Source organism: Elephas maximus, chromosome 20 (genome assembly GCF_024166365.1).
Source record: "Elephas maximus indicus isolate mEleMax1 chromosome 20, mEleMax1 primary haplotype, whole genome shotgun sequence".
NCBI classification, from domain to species: domain Eukaryota; kingdom Metazoa; phylum Chordata; class Mammalia; order Proboscidea; family Elephantidae; genus Elephas; species Elephas maximus.
In genome coordinates this window covers 36,463,452-36,475,999 of record NC_064838.1, presented here as the reverse complement: position 1 = coordinate 36,475,999, position 12,548 = coordinate 36,463,452, and the positions used below count along the sequence as shown (strand labels likewise).

At 39.7% G+C, this 12,548-nt stretch overlaps 1 protein-coding gene across 6 annotated transcripts in view; it reads right to left on the bottom strand.

The window, feature by feature from the left end:
- The window catches only part of ATG7 (autophagy related 7), a 298,659-nt gene that overhangs the window by 223,555 nt on the left and 62,556 nt on the right, over positions 1 to 12,548 (bottom strand). For all 6 annotated transcript variants that reach the window (XR_007514390.1, XM_049861840.1, XM_049861839.1 and 3 more), the window contains exons 9-12: positions 11,294 to 11,415; positions 5,398 to 5,488; positions 3,962 to 4,106; positions 524 to 682 (exon numbers count right to left, since the gene is read on the bottom strand). Coding sequence is in view for 5 of the 6 variants with exons in the window: in XM_049861840.1 (XP_049717797.1) it covers positions 524 to 682; positions 3,962 to 4,106; positions 5,398 to 5,488; positions 11,294 to 11,415 (517 nt within the window). In the remaining variant the exon portion in view is untranslated. The remainder of the gene's footprint in view (positions 1 to 523; positions 683 to 3,961; positions 4,107 to 5,397; positions 5,489 to 11,293; positions 11,416 to 12,548) is intronic.

Below are 12,548 nucleotides of genomic sequence, written 5' to 3'. Positions count from 1 at the left end.
TCTGGTGCTTTTAAAGTAAGTGATGCAACTTAAAAAATAAGAAGTAGCTAGAGCAAAAAGCTAATTTTTTAGCCCAATCTTCCTTCTTCATGCAGAGACCAGTATTCCATTTACTTTCATAAACCTGTACTAAGTAACTGCCAAGTATTCTGGTAATGGAGGAAAAATAACATCCTACATCTGAGCCACCATAAATACTGTTTTTGAACAAGGCGGGGGTATAAAAATACACATATCCCACAAATCCTCCACTGAAACTCATATAATACTTTGCAACTTACAAGACATTTTTTCATATATTCTTCATATAATTTTCACAATAATATATGAGAGTTTTGTTTTGTTTTTTAATCCCCATCTCCAAGATGAGGACACAGAGGCCCAGCCATCTGATGAGTGCCTGGTAGCAAGTGGCACATGTTGGACTCTCTTTCACCAATACCATAGGGCTGCGTTCCCCAAGGCTCAAAAACTTAAAGATATAGGAGAAAACCTCTGACTTTCCCCAAAAGCATCAACTTACCACTCCGGGGAATATTTTCTGGAGCCGGTCTGCTGCAGCCAGGGCCTTGGCCTTACCACCCCCTAGGCAATCTTCAAATTCATAGAGAGGCTGCCTCACAGGATTGGAGTAGGAGACCTTGGCATTATCCACAAACGTGATGTGTCTGACGCCCCAGCCCTGCATGGAGAGAGGACATCATGGTGTGTCTCTGAAGAACGGTTCACAGTGCATTTCTCTTGAACTCACTAGAAGTGGCTTTGCTTTGGAGTATTTTGGGAACCTCAAAATAAACTTCAGAAATTGAATTGTGAAAATGCCATTTTTGATCAACAGAATGCCAACTTCCTTTAAAAAACAAAATAATCATATAATCAGTGCCTGGTTTCCTGCAGTAAAGAAACTAAGAAATGTCAGAGTGGGTCTGACTAATACCTCATTATTTTTGACAGGGGCACCAGGGAAGGATTTGGAGGCGAGTCCCATAAGAACTGTCTATGTTGCTGTCTAAAAAGGATTAGCGATAGCCTCCAAATGTTTTTGGCTTCCCTTAATGCATAATTAAGTATAAATAACAACTTCTCTTGAAACTCATTTAAAGCCTGAACTAACTCCTCAGAAAAAAATGGCTTACAGCTTATTTCCCATTCTTCAGTATTATAGAATATTTTGTACTATTTCTCCAAGAGGCAAAAGCCTTATTAATTATCTGGGATTTGGGGGATGAGTCCATATTCTCAGAAATAGTTTTCATGATCTTATAGACTTAAATGACTTCTCTTATAAAGTTTCATAAGGCCACAAAATTTTAAAGTTGGAAAGAATCCTTCAACTCCTTACTCCAATCTCTTCATTTTACAGATATGGAAAAATGCTCAGAAAAGATCAGTGATTTGCCTAAGGTCACCCATCTGGTTAATGGTGGGGACAGAATGAAGATGTCTACCTTTTTTTTTTTTTTTTGGCATATCTTAGTAGATCACAAATAAACATAGGGATCCAGTGATTCAAGAGAAGCCCTACGTGACTGGCTACAAAACTAAGATTCTATTCTCTCTCAAATTGCAATGTCCTTCAATTAGGGACTCTGAGACTTGATTAGGCTGATGACTCCAGAGGGATGGACATTCACAAGGACCCAAAGTCAATGGGGTTGGTCTGTATATGTTGCCTTCCCTACTGGGAGGGTAAGTTTTCCATTTATAAAGCTAGCATAAACCAGCTAATCTACAAAGATACCACAAGGAAAAAACATTACTATAGGCTGACTTGACGTAGGAATACGGAAGTAAAAATTACAAGTGAAATATTACCAATTGAATCAAACAGCATATTGGAAGAATAAAATACCATGAATGAATAGGGTTTATTCCAGAAATGCTCAACATCAGAATACTTGAATTATCTCGATAGATGTATTTAATAAAGGTCAACAATCACTTATAATATAAACAAACTCACAGTAAGCTAGAAACAGACATGAGCTTAACTTATAAAGATCGTTTAGCAGAAACCAATATCAAATACAAAAGTTAAAGGTAAAACCCTAGAGGCATTCTCATTAAATTCAGTAACAAAACCAAGATGCCCACTCTCCCTGCTGTTACTCAACATTACTGTGCGTTCTAGCCAATCCTGTAAGACAAGGAAAAGAAATAAGACATATAAATATTAGTGTAGAATGCTAATCAACGGAAATTTTTTTTTAATCAAATAAACTATTTGAACTACGAGAGCTTAGAAAGATGGCCAGATAAAAGATAAACATGTAAAACTCAATATCGTTTCTATATACTAGCAACAGTGAATTGGAAAATTTAATGGGAGAAAATATCTCTAAAAGAAAAAAAATTATTAAATACGTAGAAATAAACTAATAAGACATGTGCAAGACCTACATAAAGAAAATGCTACTGAAAGACAAAGATGATGCAAATAAATGAAGAGATATGCCATACTTCTGAAACTATGGCTCAATATTATAAAAATGTCAGTCCCTTCCAGTTTGTCTACAGATTCATTGCAATTCCAATTAAAACAGTGAGTAGGAGTATGGGACTAAGTAAATAGATTAAGGGAACAAAAAAGAAAACCAGGCATATAAGTGGATTTAGTATTTGATAAAGGTAGAAAAAAGATGATTTGGATTATTGAATAAATGCCATTAAAACAACTGACTGCCCACTTTGTGGGAAAAAGTTAGGTATTTACCGCTTCATATACAAAAATAAATTTCACATTGATATGGATCTAAACATAAAAAACAAGAGTTCTGTAAACCATAAAGGAAAGGACTGACGTATTCAATAATATAAAAATTAAAAACTTGTATATGACTAAAAGAGCCCCAGTGGCACAATGGTTGAAATCAGCTGCTAACCAAAAGTCTGGCGGTTCAAATCCACCAGGCGCTCCTTGGAAACCTTATGGGGTGGATCTACTCTACCCTATAGGGTTGCTATGAGTTGGAATCAACTCAACAGCAATGAATTTTTTTTGTTTTGTTTTGTTTTATATGGCTAAAGACACCACTTAAATAGAGATTTTTTATCTGTATCGTATTATAGAAAAAAGGTTAATATCCACAACAAAAAAATCATGCCGAATCAGTAAAAGAAACACAACCCAAGGTACCTGAAGAGAATAAAACTCACAAGAGAAATAAAAATTAAAAACTCACCCTCGCTTATTAAAGAAATTTAAATTACAATAATGGAATGTTACTTTTTAATTGACTGGATAAAATTAGACAAAGATTAAAAAGCTGATAATATTCCATTTGGCAATAGGGTAGGAGAAAGCTCTGCTACGTGTTTCTAGGAGCCTAACGTTCTTAGAAGGTAATTTAGCTTGAAAAAATGTGCATACATAAATTATACATTTTCTCTAACACAGATATGAAGAAGATACAAGTATAAAAATGTCTATTTCAACATAGTCTTTAAAACAAAAAAATGGAAAATAACCGAAAACTGATTAAATAGGGGATTTATGGTCATGCGAGAAAACACTGTGTATGTATATGGAATATGGAATACATGGAAAGATATCCACAATTATTTTCTTAAGTTAAAGCCTGTTGTAGACAGTATGCAGAGTATAGTCCACTTTTTGTAGGTATAAATAAATAAACAATAAAGACAACAGATTTCTCTCTGTATATTGGTACATCCCTACGAAAACTTCTAGGAAAGATATATGGCATATTAATCTATGAAGACTGGTTAATTCTGGAAAGTGGGACTTGGCATGGCGGTGGAGGGAGACCTTATACACTCCTGTTCTGATTGAATTTTTATGATAAAAGCATGTATGACTTTTACAATTAAACTGAGAAAAGAAGGAAGGAGTAGAGGGAGGGTAGAGAAGGATGAATCTGGGAGATTGGAGGTAATCATGTGAATAAGCAAGAAGGGGAGCCACAGTGTCAAAGGCACCATCGGGTACCTGGCAACTTACCATGAGTGTCCTGGCTACATTACAGCCCAAGGTGCCAGCTCCAAGCAGCAGACATTTCACAGACACAACCTTGTCCAAGTCCAAAGTAGGGACCAATCTCCAACACATCAATTTGAGATTTAGATCCACGGATGACTCAGCTAACCTAGAAATGAATCGTTTATTCAGCCATTCACTCAGATACCCCAATCTTGTCCTCAAGCAGGAAACAAATCATGAGGAAACTGTGATCAAAGGGAAAATAGGATGAAGCCTGAGGGTAAGTGGGGAGGAGACTACACATAGATTACATGCCACTGTGTTGTTGTTGTGTGCTGTCTGGTTGATTCCAACTCATTGTGACCCTATGGGACAGAGTAGAACCTGCCCTATAAGGTCTCCTAGGCTGAAATCTTTACCATAGATCGCCAAGTCATTTCTCCCACGGAACAGCTGGTGGGTTTGAACTGCCAGCCTTTCAGTTAGCAGCCTAGTGCTTAACCGCTGCACCACCAGGGCTCCTTGCATGCCATCATAAAAAACCAAAAAAACCCAAACCGTTGCCATCGAGTCGATTCTGACTTATAGCGACTCTATAGGACAGAGTAGAACTGCCCCATGGTGTTTCCAAGGAATGCCTAGTGGATTCGAACAACTGACCTTTTGGTTAGCAGCCGTAGCACTAAACCACTATGCCACCAGAGTTTCCACGCCATCATAGTCCTAGGCAATTGGTAGTAGTGGGCTACACATTTGATACTGTACTCCTGGCATCCAAGGTGAAAAGGGAATTATGATCAGTTGTTTAAGAGTCATACCCATTGCCAGCCAGTCGATTCTGACTTACTGGACAGAGTAGAACTGCCCCATAGCGTTTTCAAGGAGCGGCTCGTGGAATTGATCTGCCAGCCTTATGGTTAGCAGAACTCTTAACCACTGCACCACCAGGGTCCCATAACAGACATAGTGTCCATGAATAAAAACACACCAGCTGCTTAAGAAGAAAGGTTTTCCTTGTACTGAAAACTGAGAGATTTCTTCCATGCCTCACCAATAAAGGGTGCATTTACATCCTCCCTTAAATACAATACTGCTTTCTGTGAAATATTCCTCATCATGCCCTTGGGTCTTGCCCCACAGCACACAGTTAAAGGCAGTGGGTGGGGACTAAAAGGGGGTGTAGGTGTATAAGTCCGAGAGTCCGAGCTTAAAGCAAGAACAAAATTCAGGATGTCTAGAAGAACAGACGAACCATGTGACCTTCAGGACAGCCCTCACGAATATTAATTCTCACAATGAAACTTAAATTCAGAACAAGGCAACAAAGAGGAGGGTAAGACTTGTTGTCAATGGGAATGGCACCCCCTGGAATCGGGTGATGCTGCCGCCCTGACAGAACCCAGTGTATGTCCTGGTTACAAAAAGCCCGGATGCGGAAAACAGCTTCCCAAGTGTACCTTTTAGGGTCCATGCACTCACTGAGGTTCACCATCCTCGGTCCCATGCCTCCTTTCTGGTTCTTCTCCCACCCAACTGCTTTAGGACAATCTTAAGGCAAACAAAACAACAAGTTTAATGAAAAAGGAAAAATAAAAACAAGTAAGTAAAGCACAAACCTTACTTTAAAAAGATCAACATTCACAGTGGCCCATGTATTGATAAGCTCTTAGTTTACTTCTTTCTCAAGGAGTCTAGTAGGCCTGAATTTCCACCAACTTGCCACAGTTACCTCCCTCATCGTCCTTTGCTACTAGAAATCTTGTTTAGAGGCCATCATATCCTAGCACAGTCTTCTTCTAAAGGGGCTTCTGAAATAACCCCCAACTCTGGCCCAACATACCTCAACTTCTACTGTTATCAGAAGTCGCTCAAAAAAAGACAATCATATTTGGGGTAGGGATAGCCAAGCGAGGGTGCTCTATCGAAAGAAGGCAAGCTGACATGGCTACAGCACACCTTCCACTGAAATTCCTACTGGGATTTGGAACTCGTGACTTTAGTAGGTCCCTTTTGCTCCCATCCTTACCATGTCCCTCTGCTCAGCCTCGTAACTCCTTCATTATGCACCTATGTGCAGGTCACAGTCCAAGGTGACTGTCCCCGTTAACCTGCCCTCTCCTTTAAGCTCAAAACCCCTGGTGGCATAGTGGTTAAGTGCTATGGCTGCTAACCAAAAGGTCGGCAGTTTGAAGCCATCAGGTGCTCTTTGGAAACTCTATGGGGCGGTTCTACTCTGTCCTATGGGGTCGCTATGCGTCGGAGTCAACTTGAGGGCAACAGATTATTGTTTTTTTTTTATGGTAGCATCAAGGAGCCCTGGTGGTGCAGTAGTTAAGTGCCCAGCTGCTAAGCAAAAGGTCAGTGGTTCGAACCCACCAGTGGCTCTATGGAAGAAAAGATCTGGCAATCTGCTCCCATAAAGATTACAGCCTAGAAAACCCTATGGGACAGTTCTACTCTGTCATATAGGGTTGCTATGAGTGGGAATCAACTTGATGGCACACAACAACAACACCGGCAGCCTCCAATTCCAACAAAAAATAAGGATCTTGTGGCTAAATATGCTTGAAAAATGTTTCTATATCTGTATTTTATATTCACCCACACTCCTGCCCAAATCTGGAGATTCATAATGCAAATCAGGAAGATAAACATTCTGAGAAGCCCGCAGTAAAGAGGCCAATTTATTTGATTTGGCTTTGTTTCCCAAGCTTACTTGGCTCTCCACATCTCCCTCCTTTGCCCCATAACACCAATTAATATTTCATGAGATACATTCAGGGAAATGCTTCTCTATTCTGTCGCTGGAAAACTGTCATTAAAATTGCAATTGCTTTGTTGAACACTCCTGCCACCTCTTCACCTTAACTGAAGCCGGGCTGTTCTTGGTAAGATGACAGCCATGTAAATCTTGCTAATGGGGCCACCCACTCTCTCACGCTCCCTACATATCAGAACCTCTGTCTCTCTCCCCTTCTCGCTGAACCCCCACTGCTCACTTTAAACCCTCAGCTCCTTAGCAGGGAATTCCAGTTGCTGCTTCAGTCGGCCACAACCTACCAGCCCAGCATAACCTCCAGTATCTGCAGGAACGGAAACTTCTCGACTTAAAACTAAGATATACAGGAGTGTTAGGAGGAATTCTATGTGTGTTTCCTTCTACTTGTGCCCTGGTTTTGTTTGGCCAGGCTCCTGTTTTTAGATTTCTATCAACATCTCTATTTTCCTTTCCTTGGGAACTTTTTAGCTTTTTGTTTTTAAAATAGTACTGCTCAATATAATTATGGAACTCAAAAGGTGTCGATTTTGTTTACACAATCTTTTCTTTCTGGGATAGGATGACCAACTAGAAACCACGGGTTAATTATCTTTGAAAACTCCTCAGGGGCCCCAATTTGGCTGGGGCCATTATTCACAGCAAGAAACCATTTTTAGCTGAGGCACCAGGCATGGTTTCTTTTATGCCATGAAAAATCAAAACTAATAGATTTGAGTTCTTAAAGAGTTTAAGACTTGACTATTCTTTTTCTGGGGAAAAAAAGAGTTCAAACCTATAATTAACTCATATTTTGTTTGACTTCTTTACTAATCTCACATTACAGAAAACATGCCCTTTAATATACAGCATAGAAACTTGGCAAGAACTATGGAACCACAATCTAGTACTGTAATTAATAATTCCAGTCTAAGCTTCCTCCTACTATAAAGATAAGAAATTATGATACAAAAACAAAATGTCATTTCAAAAAACATCTTTTTACTCACATTATAGCCATATAGGGCCACTATGAGTCGGAATCGACTCGACGGCACTGGGCTTTTTTGGTTTGTAGCCATTTCTGAGAAAACTAGATATACTTTAAACTTTTTATCAATATTGAAAAAATACTATATATGACAATGATATTTAATCTACCATATCTGCCTCCATATAATCCACACCCATAAGACATAATCCCAGTTTAATGAGTTTGTCAGTTTGTCGTACTGTGGTGCTTTGTATGTTGCTGTGATGCTGGAATCTATGCCACCAGTACTTCAAATACCAGCAGGATCACACATGGTGGACAGGTTTCAGCAGAACTTGTAGACTAAGATTAGGAAGAAAGGCCTGGCAATTTACTGCTGAAAATTAGTAAAAACCCTATGTATTACAGCAGAGTATTGCTCGATAGAGTGCTGGAAGATGAGCCCAAGCTGGAAGGCAGTCAAAAGATACCGTGACTGCAACAATGGACTCGAGCATACCAAGGATTGTGAAGGTGGCTCAGGACTGAACAACATCTCATTCTATTATACATTAAGGTTGCCATGAGTCAGAGCTGATTCAACAGCAACTAACAATGACAAAAATTTGATGAGGAAATATTTTTTAGGGGAAAATTAGGTTCTGTTTTCCCAAGGTTGAGCAACCAGGAGAACCACATCAAGGACAGGAGGCTAAAATGGGGAGACCTCTCCCCACTCCAGGCAGTGCCTGCTGCCTGATTGTTCTTTCTGTCAGCTACAGACGATGGCCTTGGCTGCATTATGAAGGGGCAAAAGAAGATGTAAACTATTTTAAATAATACTTCTTATGCTAACTGCCCTTGCAATCATGGGATGTCTTAGAAATACTAAAAAGTTTACCACACTAATACCTTCAGTTCACATTATTATAATGAATCACACATTGAGTTCCTAAATAATATGAAATTTTATTAACACCTAAGGAAAAAAAAATATTAATTTATATAGAAAAAAGAAAATTTGCCTTTTAAACTAAATAATCTATATTCAACATCAATCATAAAGAAGACATATTGAAGGCATCATTGGGCAATAGAAAATGTCTTTTTCAAATGAAAACGTACAGCGTTTCCAGGTTTGCACGCCAGGCTCACGAAGTATTTAGCTGGATCATGGGGAGTAGGGAGTAAGTGTAACTCAGCAACTTTATCATAAAAGTGGAAAGAAAAAAGCCTCCCCCACAGGGTGGATGGAGGGATTAAACAAGAAACATGTGGAAGGTGCCTAGTGGCCTGCCTGGAATAGACCAGGCACTCAGTACTTGTTAGTATTCACCTCGTTCCCCTAAAACTAATTTTAAGTTGTACTTAATAAAACAATGGTATGCCATATAAGTTACCATTATACAAAACCCAAACCTGTTGCTGACTCCTAGTGACCCAAAGGGACAGAGTAGAAATATCCCATAGGGGTTCCAAGGAGGGGCTGGTGGATTCGAACTGCCAACCTTTTGGTTAGCAGCCGCATTCTTAACCACTGTGCCACCAGGGCTCCAAGTTACCATTATCCAAACAAAAAAAACCAAACTCGTTGCCATTGAGTCAATTCCTACTCATAGCAACCCTACAGGACAGAGTAGAACTGCCCCACAGAGTTTCCTAGGAGCCCCTGGTGGATTCGAGCTGCCAATCACTTGGTTAGGAGCCGTAGCACTTAACCACTAAGCCACCAGGGTTTCCGAGTTATCATTATACAGATGCTATTTTAGAATGTGCCAGAAGAGGGCACTAAATGAAATGCAAACATCTAAAGACTGCAGAAAGGCAATGAATTTATTCAGGCTCTTAACTAAAAAGCAAATAGTTTCCTTCTTGGACTGACCAAGGAAACCCTGGTGGCATGGTGGTTAAGTGCTACGGCTGCTAACCAAAGGGTCAGCAGTTCGAATCCGCCAGGCGCTCCTTGGAAACTCTATGGGGCAGTTCTACTCTGTCCCTCCTTGGAAACTCTATGGGGCAGTTCTACTCTGTCCTATAAAGGTATGAGTCGGAATCGATTCGAGGGCACTGGGTTTGGTTTTTTGGTTTTTGACTGACAAAGCGGAGTATTCTGTCAATCCTGCTGAGAAGTCTACAGATATGATCACTTATAAAATGTCATCAGAGCCAATCCTGAATCCTTTCGACTTCTGCACTCTAGAAATGATATCTCAGAGAAGATTTTAACACTATGTGAAAGTACTTTAAAGCATATAACTCTCAGAAATCTAAGGGATTATTTTGGGATGGGAAGTCTTAGAACACCCTTAGGAGTGGCAAGAGTACTGGGCTTTGAACGAAATAAGAAATAAGTTAACAGAAATAAACGTTTACTAAGGACCTATCAGAGGCCGGACACTGTCCTCTGTCTTTTACACAGGACATAGATTCTCTATAAGGAATATCCCGTGAGGTAGGTATTATTATCCTTACTTTACTGAAAATTGAGTATGTCTCTATGACACGTACATAAATATGTATGTATATGTGTATATATATATGTCCCTGGGTGGTGCAAATGGTTAACTGCCGGACTATCAACCAAAAGGTTTGTGGTTCAAACCCACTCAGAGGCACCTCTGAAGAAAGGCCTGGTGATTTGCTTCCAAAAGGTCACAGCCTTAAAACCCTATGGAGCAGTTCTACTCTGCACACACAGGATCGCTGTGAATTAGCCTGACTCGACAGCAACTAACAATAACATATGCACATACGTGTATATATATGTGTATACATACACATAAACATATATACACAGATAACCAAACCAAAGCCAGTGTCGTCGAGTCGACTCCGACTCATAGCGACCCTGTAGGAGAGAGTAGAACTGCCCCATAGAGTTTCCAAGGAGCGCCTGGCGGATTCAAACTGCCGACCCTTTGGTGAGCAGCCGTGGTACGTAACTACTACGCCACCAGGGTTTCCATGTATATACATATACATATATATTTACCTGAGTTGATTCTGATTCATTGCGACCCCATGTGTGTTAGAGTAGAACCACTCCACAGGGTTTTCAAGGCTGTGACCTTTTGGAAGCAAATCTCCAGTCCTCTCTTCCACAAAGCCTCTGGGTGGGTTCACACAGGCACATATCTATATATCTAAAATGCCTCTCTGAGCCTAAGTCTCCTAAATTATAAAATGGGGATAACAGCTAATGTTTACCACGCAGAGATCAAATGATTGTGAAATGTGGAAGGAGAAATGATACTTTTGCTGAGAGGTTTACTATATAGAGAACAGGCTCATATACAACTCTAAAGTATGTAACAAATAAATATGTACGAGTATTAGTGCTTCATCCTTCCTTTAAGAAGGGAGAGGAATAAAGATTTCTGTGTTAAATAAACACAAAAACTAGATTAAAAAAAACCTCAAAACCGAGAAAACTCCCTGGAGAAAATATTCTGCTGACAATCTTTGCCACTGTTCCCAACTGAATACCAGAGGTGTTCACGACGGCAAAGAAGAGTCACACTGCACCCCCCCTCCACCCCCACTGTGAAGGGATAAAAAGAAACTAAACCTGATTTGGCTTCTGATAAGTGATAATTATATGCATTCTCAAAGACCATAGAATTACCTGGGCTAAACGCCATTTCTGGAAGCCTCACTTCAAAGATGATGCTGTGGGCGATGTCTCTCACCCCCTGCATGGTGCGGTCCCGGAAGCAAAGCACCTCCACAGACTGGAAACGGCTACTCCTGTGGTCAGACCCCGGGTTGTTGGGTTTGTTTTTTTAAGGAAGAAAAACAAAGCTCACATCAGAGCGTCAGCAAACCCAGCTGGACAGAATTCAACTCATTTTAATTACGCCTCTCTGGCCTTAACCTTTGAGAGATTTTGAACATATTCATATAGGCTTCCATGTCCAAGTGTTCGGAGGCTGAAAACGGAACTGGCTGTGATTTCGTTCTAGGTAACTTTTATACAGCAATCACAGTGCACACATGATTCTGACAAATGAATCTTTTAAATGCAGCAAAAATAAGCAAACACACAAAATTAAAAACTAAAGTTCACAAGATATTTAAAAAGAGCCTCTAAGCCTGGGTCCTCTGGTTCATCCTCTCCCATCTAAAATCACATTTTATGAAATAGCACCTCAGTAAGTAGGAAGCCAGTTGTCCTATATAGCTGTACCACGTGAATGAGTAGATACATAGGGGCAAACTGTAATTTTTTCTCTTTAGTTCTTTTAAGTAAGTATTGTTACTTAAATACAGCAGACATACAGAAAAGTACACAAACCCTAAGTATAAAGAAGCTTGTGTCATGCCTCATCCCAGTCACTAACCACCCCCTTTAAGAGTAACTGAGTAACTATTACTCCAACTTCTAAACCCATATGATCGCTTTTGCCTGTTTTTTTAACTTTTGATATAAATGGAATCATAGACGCTTTTACGTCAGGAGACCGGCTTATTTCTCTCAACACTGTATGTCTGAAATTCGTTCATGTTAATATATGTATCAACATTGCATTCAGATTCATTGCAATATGGCATTGCATTGCAAAGAACACACCACCGCTTCATTACTGAAGGACATCTGGGTTATTACCTGTTTTCAGCTATTATGAACAATGCTATTTGCTATAAACATTTTTGTACATGTGTTTTGGTTGTAACTGTGTATACATTTCTGTGGGTTATGTACCTGAGAGTAAAATCTCTGAGTCATAGGCATTTTTGTCTTTGGTAGATACTGCTAAATAGTTTTCCTGGAGTGTTTGAGGGTTCTAACTGCTCCTCATCTTTGATAACATTTGGTATTATTGCCTTTTTTTTTTTAAGTCATACTGGAGTGTATATAGCCATGTCTCATTATGATTTTA